Source organism: Triticum dicoccoides, chromosome 2B, assembly GCF_002162155.2.
Source record: "Triticum dicoccoides isolate Atlit2015 ecotype Zavitan chromosome 2B, WEW_v2.0, whole genome shotgun sequence".
In the NCBI taxonomy this organism is placed as follows: Eukaryota; Viridiplantae; Streptophyta; class Magnoliopsida; order Poales; family Poaceae; genus Triticum; species Triticum dicoccoides.
In genome coordinates, this window is record NC_041383.1 from 786,324,153 (window position 1) to 786,335,940 (window position 11,788).

General features: G+C 44.7%; 3 protein-coding genes across 6 annotated transcripts; 2 read left to right on the forward strand and 1 right to left on the reverse strand.

Annotated features, from left to right (window-relative positions):
• The first annotated feature begins 583 nt into the window (after positions 1-583).
• Positions 584-2,111, forward strand: LOC119368812 (lecithin-cholesterol acyltransferase-like 1). Its single transcript, XM_037633963.1, has 2 exons — positions 584-985; positions 1,193-2,111. Exons 1-2 carry the CDS (start codon positions 597-599, stop codon positions 2,076-2,078), a joined length of 1,275 nt encoding a protein of 424 aa, XP_037489860.1. The 5' UTR covers positions 584-596; the 3' UTR covers positions 2,079-2,111.
• Positions 2,112-4,616: 2,505 nt separating this feature from the next.
• Positions 4,617-6,246, forward strand: LOC119366309 (lecithin-cholesterol acyltransferase-like 1). Its single transcript, XM_037632018.1, has 2 exons — positions 4,617-5,027; positions 5,206-6,246. The coding sequence occupies exons 1-2, from the start codon at positions 4,639-4,641 to the stop codon at positions 6,086-6,088; spliced, it is 1,272 nt and encodes a 423-aa protein (XP_037487915.1). The 5' UTR covers positions 4,617-4,638; the 3' UTR covers positions 6,089-6,246.
• Positions 6,247-6,278: 32 nt separating this feature from the next.
• On the reverse strand, positions 6,279-9,837 carry LOC119366310 (CRS2-like protein, chloroplastic). 4 transcript variants are annotated; one of them, XM_037632021.1, is made up of 9 exons: positions 9,515-9,837; positions 8,764-8,970; positions 8,594-8,678; positions 8,402-8,469; positions 8,192-8,242; positions 8,042-8,115; positions 7,389-7,447; positions 7,242-7,321; positions 6,279-6,618 (listed from the first exon to the last, which is right to left on the reverse strand). In XM_037632021.1, exons 2-9 carry the CDS (start codon positions 8,911-8,913, stop codon positions 6,550-6,552), a joined length of 636 nt encoding a protein of 211 aa, XP_037487918.1. In that variant the 5' UTR covers positions 8,914-8,970; positions 9,515-9,837; the 3' UTR covers positions 6,279-6,549. The 4 variants fall into 4 exon arrangements, with proteins under 4 accessions (XP_037487918.1, XP_037487919.1, XP_037487916.1 ...); XM_037632022.1 differs by having other exon boundaries at positions 7,242-7,318; positions 9,515-9,834; XM_037632019.1 differs by having other exon boundaries at positions 6,279-6,668; positions 9,515-9,829.
• Between the last annotated feature and the right edge of the window lie 1,951 nt (positions 9,838-11,788).

Consider the following 11,788-nt stretch of genomic DNA (forward strand, 5'->3'; position numbering starts at 1 on the left):
CACACACACACACACACACACACACACACACAAAGCATCTGCAAGAGAATGAGCCAGTAGGTGTTGAGATTGACGAAGTCACCACATGCACCTTGTAATCGACATGCACGTCATACAATTGAAAAAAGATGCCCCGCCCTTGGATTTCTATCAATAGAAACCATTATGTTACAAACTCTAACTAAAAGTAAAGATAAGCAAAGGAAAAGATCCATCTATCAGCTTCAGAGAGACCACAGAAATAAACATAGCTAAAGTAGCACAAAGAAGATCAACAAAACAACCAATGCAATAGACATAACAATATTTGCTTGCATTAATTATTTCTCCTTCTTGCTCATTTCTTAATTGTGTTCCTTCTTTACATTGTTCTTCAATATGTTAACATTAATTTACTTCCTCATGTGGATGAAGCGATAAGTCCTAACTTTGAAGCACTAGCTTTTATAGTGTTACCTAACCAGATATAATCCTAGGCACATATTAAAAACATATTAAAAACTTCCCACACACTAAAAATGGTTACTAGTCTATATAAGGTCGAGCGTCCAATAGATAATGGCACTCACTTGTGTAGCACATCATCGCATCGTTTGATGGCGATTGTCTCGCCATCTACTGATCTTCTAGCACTCCTCACCTTTCTCATCTGCCTCCTCCATTGTTGCGACGCGGGATATGATGTCGGGGTCTACAACCCAATAATCTTGATCCCAGGTATCAGTTGCCCCAACCTGGAGGCGCGCCTGACCGATGCCTACGTGCCGTCACTGCCCCGCTGCGGTGCGCTCAAGGGGAAGGGGTGGTTCCCGTTGTGGAACAACACATCTGACCTGGTCCGCCACAACTACATGTCGTGCTTCGAGGAGCAGATGCAACTCGCCTATGACTCCACCCTCAAAGACTACCGGAACCTACCCGGTGTCGAGACGCATGTGCCAGACTTCGGCTCCGCCCATGGATTCACCTCAAAGAACCTCGATTCGTAAGTACACACTATGTAACAAGTAATCCATCTGTGGGCTTCCTACTACCCGTTGATGTGTCTACTGATCTACATTGCAAATTTTGCACGCGGTGTATACATTATGACCTTTAGGAAAAATCTCTAGTACGTCGAATGCTTTTGTCCCCAACGTATGGAGTTGTGGATTTGGGAACTGATGTTTTACATTGCATTTATGGTGTTCAGGAGCCGTAAGGGATTTTGCATGACAAGGGTCCTCGAAGAGCTTGAGTTGCTTGGCTATCGTGATGAAGATACCCTTTTCGGAGCTCCCTATGACCCACGGCATGCTCCGCCACTGCCAGGCCAGCCATCTCAAGTGTTTTCGGACTACTTTGCCCGTTTCAAGGTTTTGGTGGAGCACGCAAGCGAGAAGAACCAGGACAAACCGGTCATCCTCGTCGCACACAGCTTTGGTGGCATGGCCACCCTCAAGTTCATTAACTGGACTCCCATAACATGGAGGAAGAAATTCATCAAGCACCTGGTCCTGATATCGCCTGCACTTTCGGGAGGCTTTATGGAGGCGCTCACGAACCCCGCCTCAGGACCGAAACCCCTTGTTGTCCCGACAATTCCGCGCTTGGGTTTGCGGCCGATGTGGAGAACCTTCGCGAGTGCCCTTTTATTCCTCCCATCTTCCCCGGTTTTTGGTCACATGCCGCTCGTGATCACCAAAAACAAGAACTACTCGGCGTATGACTACAAGGACTTGCTTGCGGCAATCGGTTTGAACACTGAGGTCGTGGAACGAGTGCTTTCGGCGAAGCTGAGAGTTGATGCACCGATGGTGCCAACAACATACCTCAACGGCGTCGGCGTGCAAACGCCTGAGCAGGCAATATATTGGGATGGTAACTTTGATGTGGCTCCCAAAAACGTATATGGCGATGGAGATGGGGTTATGAATTTGGTTGGCGTTCTTGCTCTCGTGAATGATTTGCGTAGACAACAACAGGCTAACATACCCTTTAAGTTCGTCAAGATTGTTAATGCTACACACTCTGACATTGTTGTTCAGGAGCATTCGCTCAAGAAGATCATGTATGAAATTCTAGAAGCAAATCGCTGAGGAGTCATCATATGTTATTTCTGTTTCTCTTCATATTAAAGATTTCCAATCTCACTATGAATTGTGAATTATTTTTTGATTCGAAATGCGGACCATACCGGTCTCTGCACCGATTGGTGTAATTTGATACTATTGTAGAATATTATTCTTTGGGAAAGATGTCAATGTGGAATATTATCAACATATTGTGAAGATTTCCTAAAGGTAAGTGAAATTGGGCACAGCTGCCCGTTGTAAATTGCATACTGAGCGGAAACAATATCAGGAATTAAGGTGATTATATCATTCAGCAATCTTAGCTGGACTCGCGTCGTTGTATCAATGGATTGAAGTAGCTGTTCACAGCCATGCAGATGCACATCGGCTAAATGCCTTCCTTTTTTCCGGTAATATTCAGCGAAAGCTCTCTGGGGTGCAATGAATGTTTTTGGCGGCGATTTATGCGCTGGGAGAATGGCAATTCTTTCATGCGAACACGACAAATTTCACGGAAAAATTCTCTGGTAAGAAGCTTCCATGTGTATGTGAAGAATTTGTCATAGAAAACGTTCACAATTGTCATGCACCATCTCGAACGTTCGGCGGCTATTGACATCTTTTTGTTGGCAGAAACCCAGCCAGAATCAGTGTCACCAAGCGTTTACTGTTCCGTGGCAAATGTCTTCGTCAGAAAATAACACTCACACGCTCCTCAACGTATCCATGCATGCTACTTGCAATTAGCGTTGTATTTAAAAAATATGCTCAAATATATACGCATGTACACTTACCTCATATAAACATATGATCCTATAAGCACCACTCCTGCGTGTACTTTGTGTATCATATTGAATGAATAATCAGGCATGGAGCAGGAGATCATAACCCACTTCAAGGGAGTCCATATTCCCAAGGGATTAAATTGTCTCTCCAAATATTAATCGTCTAAACTTAGTGAATCGTCCACATAACTTTTCTTTTTTGCAGGAAGACTTCCCGACTGTTATCGACATGGTCAGGCCGGCTACGGTATGGGAGCGGTGACAGTGGCTCGTCACCTGCTTGTTTTGGCAGCGGCAATGGTCGTTCCGTGGTCCATAGACCTCGATGTAGTTTTTATGATGATTGAGGTGCTTTGTATTTTCGGTGAATCTTTATAATAGATGCGCTCTTTTCGTAAAAAAATAGATTTTGTGCAATTACAATAATTAGTAAAAAATTGATATTAATTGAAATAAAAAGGTACATTGTATGGTCGAACTCACAAAGGTAAGATCTTAATTGATTAATTTTCCCAAATGATAAATGCCACACGCGTGGCATGAAACAATCTGGACCTGATGTTTTTTACAACTAAAATTGTCATCTAAAAAAGAAAAAAAAGAAACTTGCTTCTAAACAGAAAGTTGACATGCTTGACAATTAAAATTGCCATCCTCACATCATTAAACGTGGCATAAGAAACGTTCGGAGTTGCCATGTGTTCGTGCCACACGTGTAACACTTATGTGGCGCGCCAGCGTTCCAACACTCGTTTTCCAACAGGCTTCAATTTGGAAAGTAACTTAACTATGTGGATTAATTAGGGGCAATTAATTAGAGGCGCCCCCTGAAAATCAAAGGGGCGGTGATTACTGTTGATTTGGGTGGGTCCGCCTCCCTCTTGCCTTACCTAGCCTTTGCATGTGTGTGCGCTGAAAGTCTCACGTGATGGGCCTTGATGGAAAGACTTGTTGGCTGATTAGTTGCGTTGGATTAGATCGCTCGCTGCAACGGCCGCTAGGAAGTCGTTTCACCTTAATTTTTGATCTATAATATTATACAACTAACATAAAATGAAAATACATCATACTTATGAGAATCAATATCTAGAAGACTAGATAAATATAATGTGAACGTATATTTCATGATGGATCTTATGTGAGTAATTTGGTTTCATAGACGTTGGTGTATATTGTTTTTATAAACCTGGACAAACTTATACAAAATTGACTTGGAACAAGTTTTACTTAGTACGTAAAAAATTGAAATGACAATTGATTCGAAATAGAGGGAGTGTGTTGCAACTGCAATTTACATTATTTTTTTGAACACAGTACAGATGCAAGCGCTCATATACACACGCATACACTCAACCATATGAACGCACACACGCACACCCTACCCCTATGAACACCTCCGAAAGACTGAGCCGGCATATTACCTTGAAATTTACGGAGTCACCGTAGGCACCTCGTCATCGACGGGAACGTCTCCTTCCACTGAATACGCTTCGCCGGAAATCCTGGATTAGTCCTGGTGGGCTCGGATACCACAGTCCCTCTAACCATAATTTTTTTTCCTTCTTTATTGTTCTCCATTAGTACTCCTTAATTTACTTCCTCGTTTGGATGAGGAGGCAAGTCTTAACGTTGAAGTACTGCCTTCTATAGTCTTACCTACCCAGACGTAATTTTAGGCAAATATTAAAAACTTTCCAAACATTAAAGATGATTAATTACCACTAGTAATCTATATAAAGCCGAGCATCCAATAGATCGATGTTGGCACTCGCTTGTGTAGCGCACCACCGTATTGTCTGATGGCGATTGTCTCGCCGTCTGCTGATCTTGTAGCGCTACTCACCTTCCTCATCTGCCTCATCCATCGTTGTGGCGCAGGAGGCTATGACGCCGAGCTCTACCACCCGGTAATCTTGATCCCTGGTTTCACTTGCCCCAACCTGGAGGCGTGGCTGGCCAACACCTACGCGCCGTCGTTGCCCCGCTGCGGCGAGCTCAAGGGGAAGGGGTGGTTCCCGCTGTGGAAAAACACGACGGACCTGGTCCGGCAGGACTACGTGCCGTGCTTCGAGGAGCAGATGCGCCTCGTCTATGACCCCGTCCTCAACGACTACCGGAACTTGCCCGGCGTCGAGACCCGCGTGCCGGACTTCGGCTCCGCCCACGGGTTCACCTCCAAGAACGATTCGTAAGTACACACTATGTCCAAGCACTCCGTCCGTTGGATTTGTTACAGGTAGTGCATACATATGCACGGCTGAAAACTCTGTAGTGCATACATATGCACGGATGACGTTTTCTTCCTCCACTGTTAGAGGTCTGGATCTGGAAACTGATGATCTTTGCGTTGCATTCGTGGTGTTCAGGAGCCGTATCCCAACTTGTCTGGCAAGGGTCCGCGAAGAGCTTGAGTTGCTTGGGTATCGCGACGGAGATACCCTTTTCGGAGCTCCCTATGACCCACGGCACGCTCCGCCGCTGCCAGGGCAACCATCTCAGGTGTACTCCGACTATTTTGCTCGTGTCAAGGACCTGGTGGAGCGTGCGAGCGAGAAGAATCAAAACAAGCCGGTCATCCTCGTTGCGCACAGCTTTGGTGGCAAGGTCATCCTCGGGTTCATCAACTCGACTCCCATGCCATGGAGGAAGAAATTCATCAAGCACCTGGTCCTCGTATCACCCACACCTCCGGAAGGTTTTCTGGGGGTGCTCACGAGCCTCGCCTCGGGACCGTCCTTCCTCGTCCCATCGGTTCCGCCGCTGCTTCTGCGGCAAATGTGGAGAACCTTTGCAAGCACCCTTTTATCCCTCCCATCTCCCATGGCATTTGGTCACAGGCCAATTGTGATCACCAAACACAAGAACTACTCGGCATATGACTACAAGGACCTCCTCCCAGCACTCGGTTTGAACACCGAGGTCGTGAAACGAGTGCTTTCGATGAAGCTGAGAATTGACCCACCGATGGTGCCAACTACATACCTCAACGGCGTTGGTGTCAAAACGCCGGAGCAGGTGGTGTACCGGGATGGTAACTTCGACATGGCTCCCAAGAAGGTATACGGCGATGGAGATGGGACCATGAATTTGTTTAGCGTGCTTGCGTTTGTGAAGGAGCTAAGTAGGCAACAAGAAGCTAACATACCCTTCAAGTTCGTGGAGATTGCTAATGCCACACACTCCGATATTGTTGTTCAGGAGCATTCGCTCAAGAAGGTCATGGACGCAATTCTAGAAGCAAATCGCTGAAAAAGTTGTCATATGCTATTGTGTGTTTTCATTAATATTAAGGACGTTGAAATTTGATCATGTAATTGGGCATTGTTTTTAAAAGGGGGATATTCCAGCCTCTGCTTCAATTGATGTAATCGGACATTGTTGTGGAACATGATTTTCTTTTTTGGTAAGATACTGATGTGGAAAATTAAAGAAGCTGCTGTTCACAGCGATGCCATAGACATCGGGTCACAATATCTGAATAGTCAAGCGTGTACTATTGGACATACATGCATACATGTTAGCTTATTGCTCGGCATAACCAATGAAATATTAGAAGAAATATCGATATGCCATAAAACAAATAAATTGGTGCCACCTCCTACTAAGTAGAGTCAATTCCGCATTCCGACTAGATAATACTGGAAGAGCACAGCATGCATGACCATTTATCTAGAGGAGCGGTTCGTAGTCACCTTTACAACAGCTGCTGGTCATGTGATACCAGATGCTTGTACTTCTGATCCACGTTCGCCACTCTTGCTGCCTCTGTCAAACCCTTGCTCACCACCATCTTCAGGATGTCAGCACCCTCTTTTATGGCTGAATCAATCTAGGTTCAGAGCAAAAGATGCACACACACAAAAATAAACATAAGTGCCCGGTTGTCGTCCGCAATTTAAAACAGATTTTTGTTTATTATCTTTCTACTATGTGGAAGGAACACTTGAGTGGTCCTTTGGATATCTTCAGGTTGTGGAATACACCTCAGTCTGTAAGATTGTTTTCAGTTTGACACACCATATCTCGATGCATATCTAGTTTATCCATAACAAAATCATATAATGAAGTTGTTTTGTCGCAGAAAATACTCCCTCGTCATACTATCTAATGGAGCCTAGATTATTTTTGGTTTGCAGGGAGCATGCAGAAATATGCTAAAAATTAACTGAAATAGATTAAAGTCATTAGAACACAGAGCTTGCTTATATAGCCAAGGGTGTTGGACTCCTTAATGTTTGGTCACACTTATCCTAGTTAACGAACACAATCATCCAACAATAGAACAAAAGAAGGTGTTTCTAAATTAATTCATTAAGAACTACACGAGAATTAAAATTGGATAATAAGAATAAGCATAACCTTAAACTAGAACACAAGGGTAATAGCAATGGAGATTTTATACCAGTTCACGACCAGTCTTGTTGAACTTCTGAAGCACAAAAGCTTTGGGATCCATCTGACCAGGTGGACGTCCAATCCCTACTTCAAACGTTAAATTTTAGTACAGAAAAGGAAAAGGAAACCTGAATCCTGCAGTTGTCAAACCTACCAATCCTTAATCGGCCAAATTCTCGGTTCTTGCGAAAATGGTATATCACACTCTTCAACCTGATAAACTAACAAGGTAATTATTTCCTGTCAAGATCAAATGGACACCTTGTCTACAGAAATCAGATAGATTTGAGAGACTAATGGTCTGCTCACACACATAAAATAATTTAAAGATAGAACATTTTATTCTATCATACTGATTAAAGAGTGTGCTCATGTTCAGAAGATTTTGTTTTTCAGTAACTGACTAGACATCACAGGCTATGTGAACTGGCAAGTAAAACAAGTAAGGATCATGTTGAGATGTAAAAAAAAAGGTGCATGCAGGAATACAACAACAAACAAGAAATGTAGTTGCTGGAGTAATGAGCTACAGAACGGAAGAAAAGCTGCCATATGCTTTATCAAAGGTAAGCACCATATTGTTTACCAGCTCAACGAGACAGGTACCCCCTAAGGGCACACAGGCAGGATAGGTCCAAGTACGAACATCACAATCTTGAAAACTTAATAACCTGATAAATTCCAGAGCTACTGCTTTTCTATTTATGTATTTAAACACAACACAGAAATACAAGGTTTTCCCTTTGTAAACTTTTGACACACAAATAGAACTCTTTCACAAAGCACATAAATGTAAGGTTTACTGACCCATTGTGACGCCCATATCCTCCTTTAGGTTGTAAACGAAGAACTCCACATGGCAGGTCTGTGTCATCATATGCCTGAAACTCATACAGCAAAGAACTCAGTTAGCCAATCTAAGGTGTCACCAAGGAAGATTGGATCATAAACACGTACCACTACGACACGGTGGAGTGGAAGCTTATAATAGGCAGCAAGTGCACCAGCCTGTAAGAAGAAAGAAAGGTAGGGGTGTCAGGATCACAAGCATTTAACAAGTCATCACAGTTCACTGTCAGGCCAGTTACAATGAATTGCGTGCATGGAAAGGAAAATGTATAGCAAGGTAGAAATCATAAAGACAAATCTTTCAAAAGTGTTCCTTACAGATTCCCCGCTGAGATTTATATATGTTTGAGGCTTGGCAAGCAAAACAGGGACGCCATCAACCATCCCTGCATCAATAGAAATGAAAGCACCTTCAATTCAATTCAACCCTTTGTACTTGAAAACAGAGCATCAATTACCCGAAAAGTAAAGAGGAATGTTATTTCTGGGAGCATATGGAAGGAGTGAAACCTTCGCCAAATAGTGCTTTGAAGTGATTTTTGGTCAGGGATATGTTCTGAGACTCTGCAAATGCATCTATCATATCAAACCCAACCTGCAAGGTGAAATAACACAAATGCATTATGACAATAAAGCTGAGCCACCTGAATTTTGAACAGAAGATGAGAAGCAGAACTTACATTGTGTCTGGTGGATTGGTACTTCTCACCAGGGTTACCTAGGCCAACAAAGAACCACGGTTGGATTGCCGAGCATGATGGTGATGATGAGGAAGAGACATAACGCTTCGAAAGGAAGGGGGCAAATCTGACCCAAAGCTTTCCCCGCATTATTTACAGGATCATAGGTGTCTAAACAGCCACAAGTGCAAAACCTGATCGCAGAATCTGCAAAGGGGACCAATTTGTTCTCTGAGTGACTATAAGCAATGCTGCAAGAAACAAGAGGCCAAACCATACATATATACAACACAAGCCCTGCACATTATACGTTACTAAATGACTTCCACTATTGATGTAACAGCATATCGAAATAAGCAGCTAACAGAAACTGAATATGACGCATACTTTGGCACTGAAGCAATGCACACTGGCCACAGTAGAACCGAGGCACTGAAGTGTTTCACTAAGCGAGTAAATGCAAGTATCCGAGGCAGAAATAGTTAGAACAGTCATGGGAGAAAGCACATTTGTAACCATCGCGTCTAGCTTAAGCATTTCATCAAACAGCTGTAGGTCACATGACTGCAACACTAACACGCACTGGCCTCACCCTAACGCCCGCGTTGCAAAACGATCCTGAACTCTAGATCATGGATCTGATCAGACGGTCGGCTTTGATTAGCCACCACTAATCTCCCAAATGCAAAGCAGCCGTTACAGTTGACGATTCAAGTGCAAGCGAGGGAGGAGGAGAACAGAGAACGCTTACAAGTCGGCTGCAGAGGCGCGACCCCGAAGCCCCGCGGCGGCGACGGCACGGCCAAGCAGCGAACTTCTCTCCCACCGCGCAGCAAGGCCCAGCGGCGGCGGACGCGGGGTTCGCAACCGGAGCTGCTTGGCGAGGACGGCAACGGCGCCGAAAATAAGCTCTGCGCTGAAGCCCGCCACGCAGGGAAGGGTGGGCGCTCCACTGATGCACCTTGTCCTGGGCGTCTCGGTCCCCTCGGCACGCTGTGGGTTGGGAGCGGCCGCCGGCTCCAGCGCCGTCGCGTCGCCGTTCTTCTCCGATAAGGTTTGGCGTCGCTAGACAGTGTGAGAGTAACTCATGGGCTCATGGCCCATTCTGTGTGGGCTTTTGGTTCATGGTTCATCATAGGAAACAGGATTCATCCGTTTGCTTCATTTTGCTTATAAAAAAAAGTCCGTTTGCTTCAAAAGAATGAAGCAAAATAAAAGTGAAAAAAAAACTTTGAACTCAATTTGAAAGAGAATTCAACTTACTATGTGTATTAAATTAATGTGTTCTCCAATTCCTGTGAACCGAACACATTAGTTTCGAAAATTGATGTGTTTTATACCCTCCGTTTACCACCTACATGCCTATCATATTCCCGCATTTTGCCTACTCTAAGGTGTCAAAATACTACTCCCTCTGTTTCTAAATATAAGACCTTTTAGACATTTTAAATGGACTACAATATACGAATGTATATAGACATATTTTGGAGTGTAGATTCATTCATTTTGCTCCGTATGTAGTCACTTGTTGAAATCTCTAAAAAGACTTATATTTGGGAACAGAGGGAGTACAAAACAAATAGACCCTAACACTCGGTAGATGTCACTTGGTATTTGAACTATATATTTGTTTTACAGCAAAAGGTCGTGACTGCTATTAAAAAATGTTTGCTAAAAAAGTATGTACATTTTTTCGGACATATATACACTAAGGAAATATACATTGCATTTGTAGAGTCAATTCTTGTAAGGTTCAAGAAATTTAGGGTATGCATCCTCTTTATTCAAGTTGTAAAAGTGTACCCCATTTGGAATGTGAAAACTCAAAAAGGTGCAAATATAAAAGCAACAACAATATAAAAGCGACACCAAGACAGATATATCAGACTTTGGTTGTTTGCAGGGAAATCGATTGCGAGTGACCTGTGTTTTACCGGAAATGTTGATTCATTTCCATTCCGGCAAAATTCAGGTGCTCTATATGTGCACTTTCTAGCATAGGTCATGCCGAAATTTTCCGTGAATTTCAGCATGACTTATGCTCGAAAGTTGGACATATCGAGTGCTCGAGATTTGCAGTGACGGGAATGAAACGACATTTAGGCAAAACAAAGGTCACTCTTTTGTCATTATTTACTTTATTATATAAAGCTTGATAATTAAACAACTACGATATTGAACCCTAGGAAACATGACCGACAATGATGAGGCCGGAGGTTCTCAGACCCAAGAAGGACGAGCACATGCCTACCTCGACTTCCTGGCGGATCAGGAGAGACAAGCTGGGTGTAAGGACCCCCTTGTCATGACGGACGATGACAGTGGTGGTGTCGGAGTTATTGGCGACGGGTATCCCGAAGACGGCAAGACGATATTTCAAGACATCGGGGCTAGCAAAGCCCCTCAGTCCAACTACCCGGCCGACTGTTGGCTGCTGGCTGCTGACTGCTCCACCAGGCCGACTGCTGGCTGCCGACTGTTCCACCAGGCCGACTGCTGGCTGCCGACTTCCCGGCCGGCTGCCGACTGCTGGCTGCCGACTTCCCGGCCGCCCATGCCGACTGCTGGCTGCTGACTGCTCCACCAGGCCGGCTGTTGGCTGCCGACTTCCCGGCCGCCCCTGCCGACTGCTGGCCGCCGACTGCTCCACCAGGCCGACTGCTGGCTGCCGACTGCTCCACCAGGCCGACTGCTGGCTGCCGACTGCTCCCCCAGGCCGACTGCTGGCTGCCGACTGCTCCCCCAGCCGACTGCCCGAAGTCAACTGCAGCCTGACGCGACCCCGACGTGACGACCATACCCGGCATTGTTCACGTGTCACTCCAGTCATCATGTACAGTATCACTTGTCCTCTGGCACTATTTATGAAGTGACCCAGGGGACAAGCATGACACCCACCTTGCCTTGCCCATACCACTAGCTAGCTTACATACTAAGCTAGCCACACTATATATAGCATCCATCCATCCATTCACCAGGGAGACACCACACACGCATGAGCACCCACATGCTCCCACGGGCATGC

Excerpts from the sequence above, each read along its gene's own strand:
- LOC119366310 (XM_037632019.1), bottom strand. The coding sequence starts at position 8,913 with ATGCGGGGAAAGCTTTGGGTCAGATTTGCCCCCTTCCTTTCGAAGCGT. Across the intron at positions 8,679-8,763 it reads ACCAATCCACCAGACACAAT|GTTGGGTTTGATATGATAGA; the intron begins GTAAGTTCTGCT and ends TTCACCTTGCAG. Across the intron at positions 8,470-8,593 it reads CAAAGCACTATTTGGCGAAG|GGATGGTTGATGGCGTCCCT; the intron begins GTTTCACTCCTT and ends CTATTGATGCAG.
- LOC119366309 (XM_037632018.1), top strand. The coding sequence starts at position 4,639 with ATGGCGATTGTCTCGCCGTCTGCTGATCTTGTAGCGCTACTCACCTTC. Across the intron at positions 5,028-5,205 it reads TTCACCTCCAAGAACGATTC|GAGCCGTATCCCAACTTGTC; the intron begins GTAAGTACACAC and ends CGTGGTGTTCAG.
- LOC119368812 (XM_037633963.1), top strand. The coding sequence starts at position 597 with ATGGCGATTGTCTCGCCATCTACTGATCTTCTAGCACTCCTCACCTTT. Across the intron at positions 986-1,192 it reads ACCTCAAAGAACCTCGATTC|GAGCCGTAAGGGATTTTGCA; the intron begins GTAAGTACACAC and ends TATGGTGTTCAG.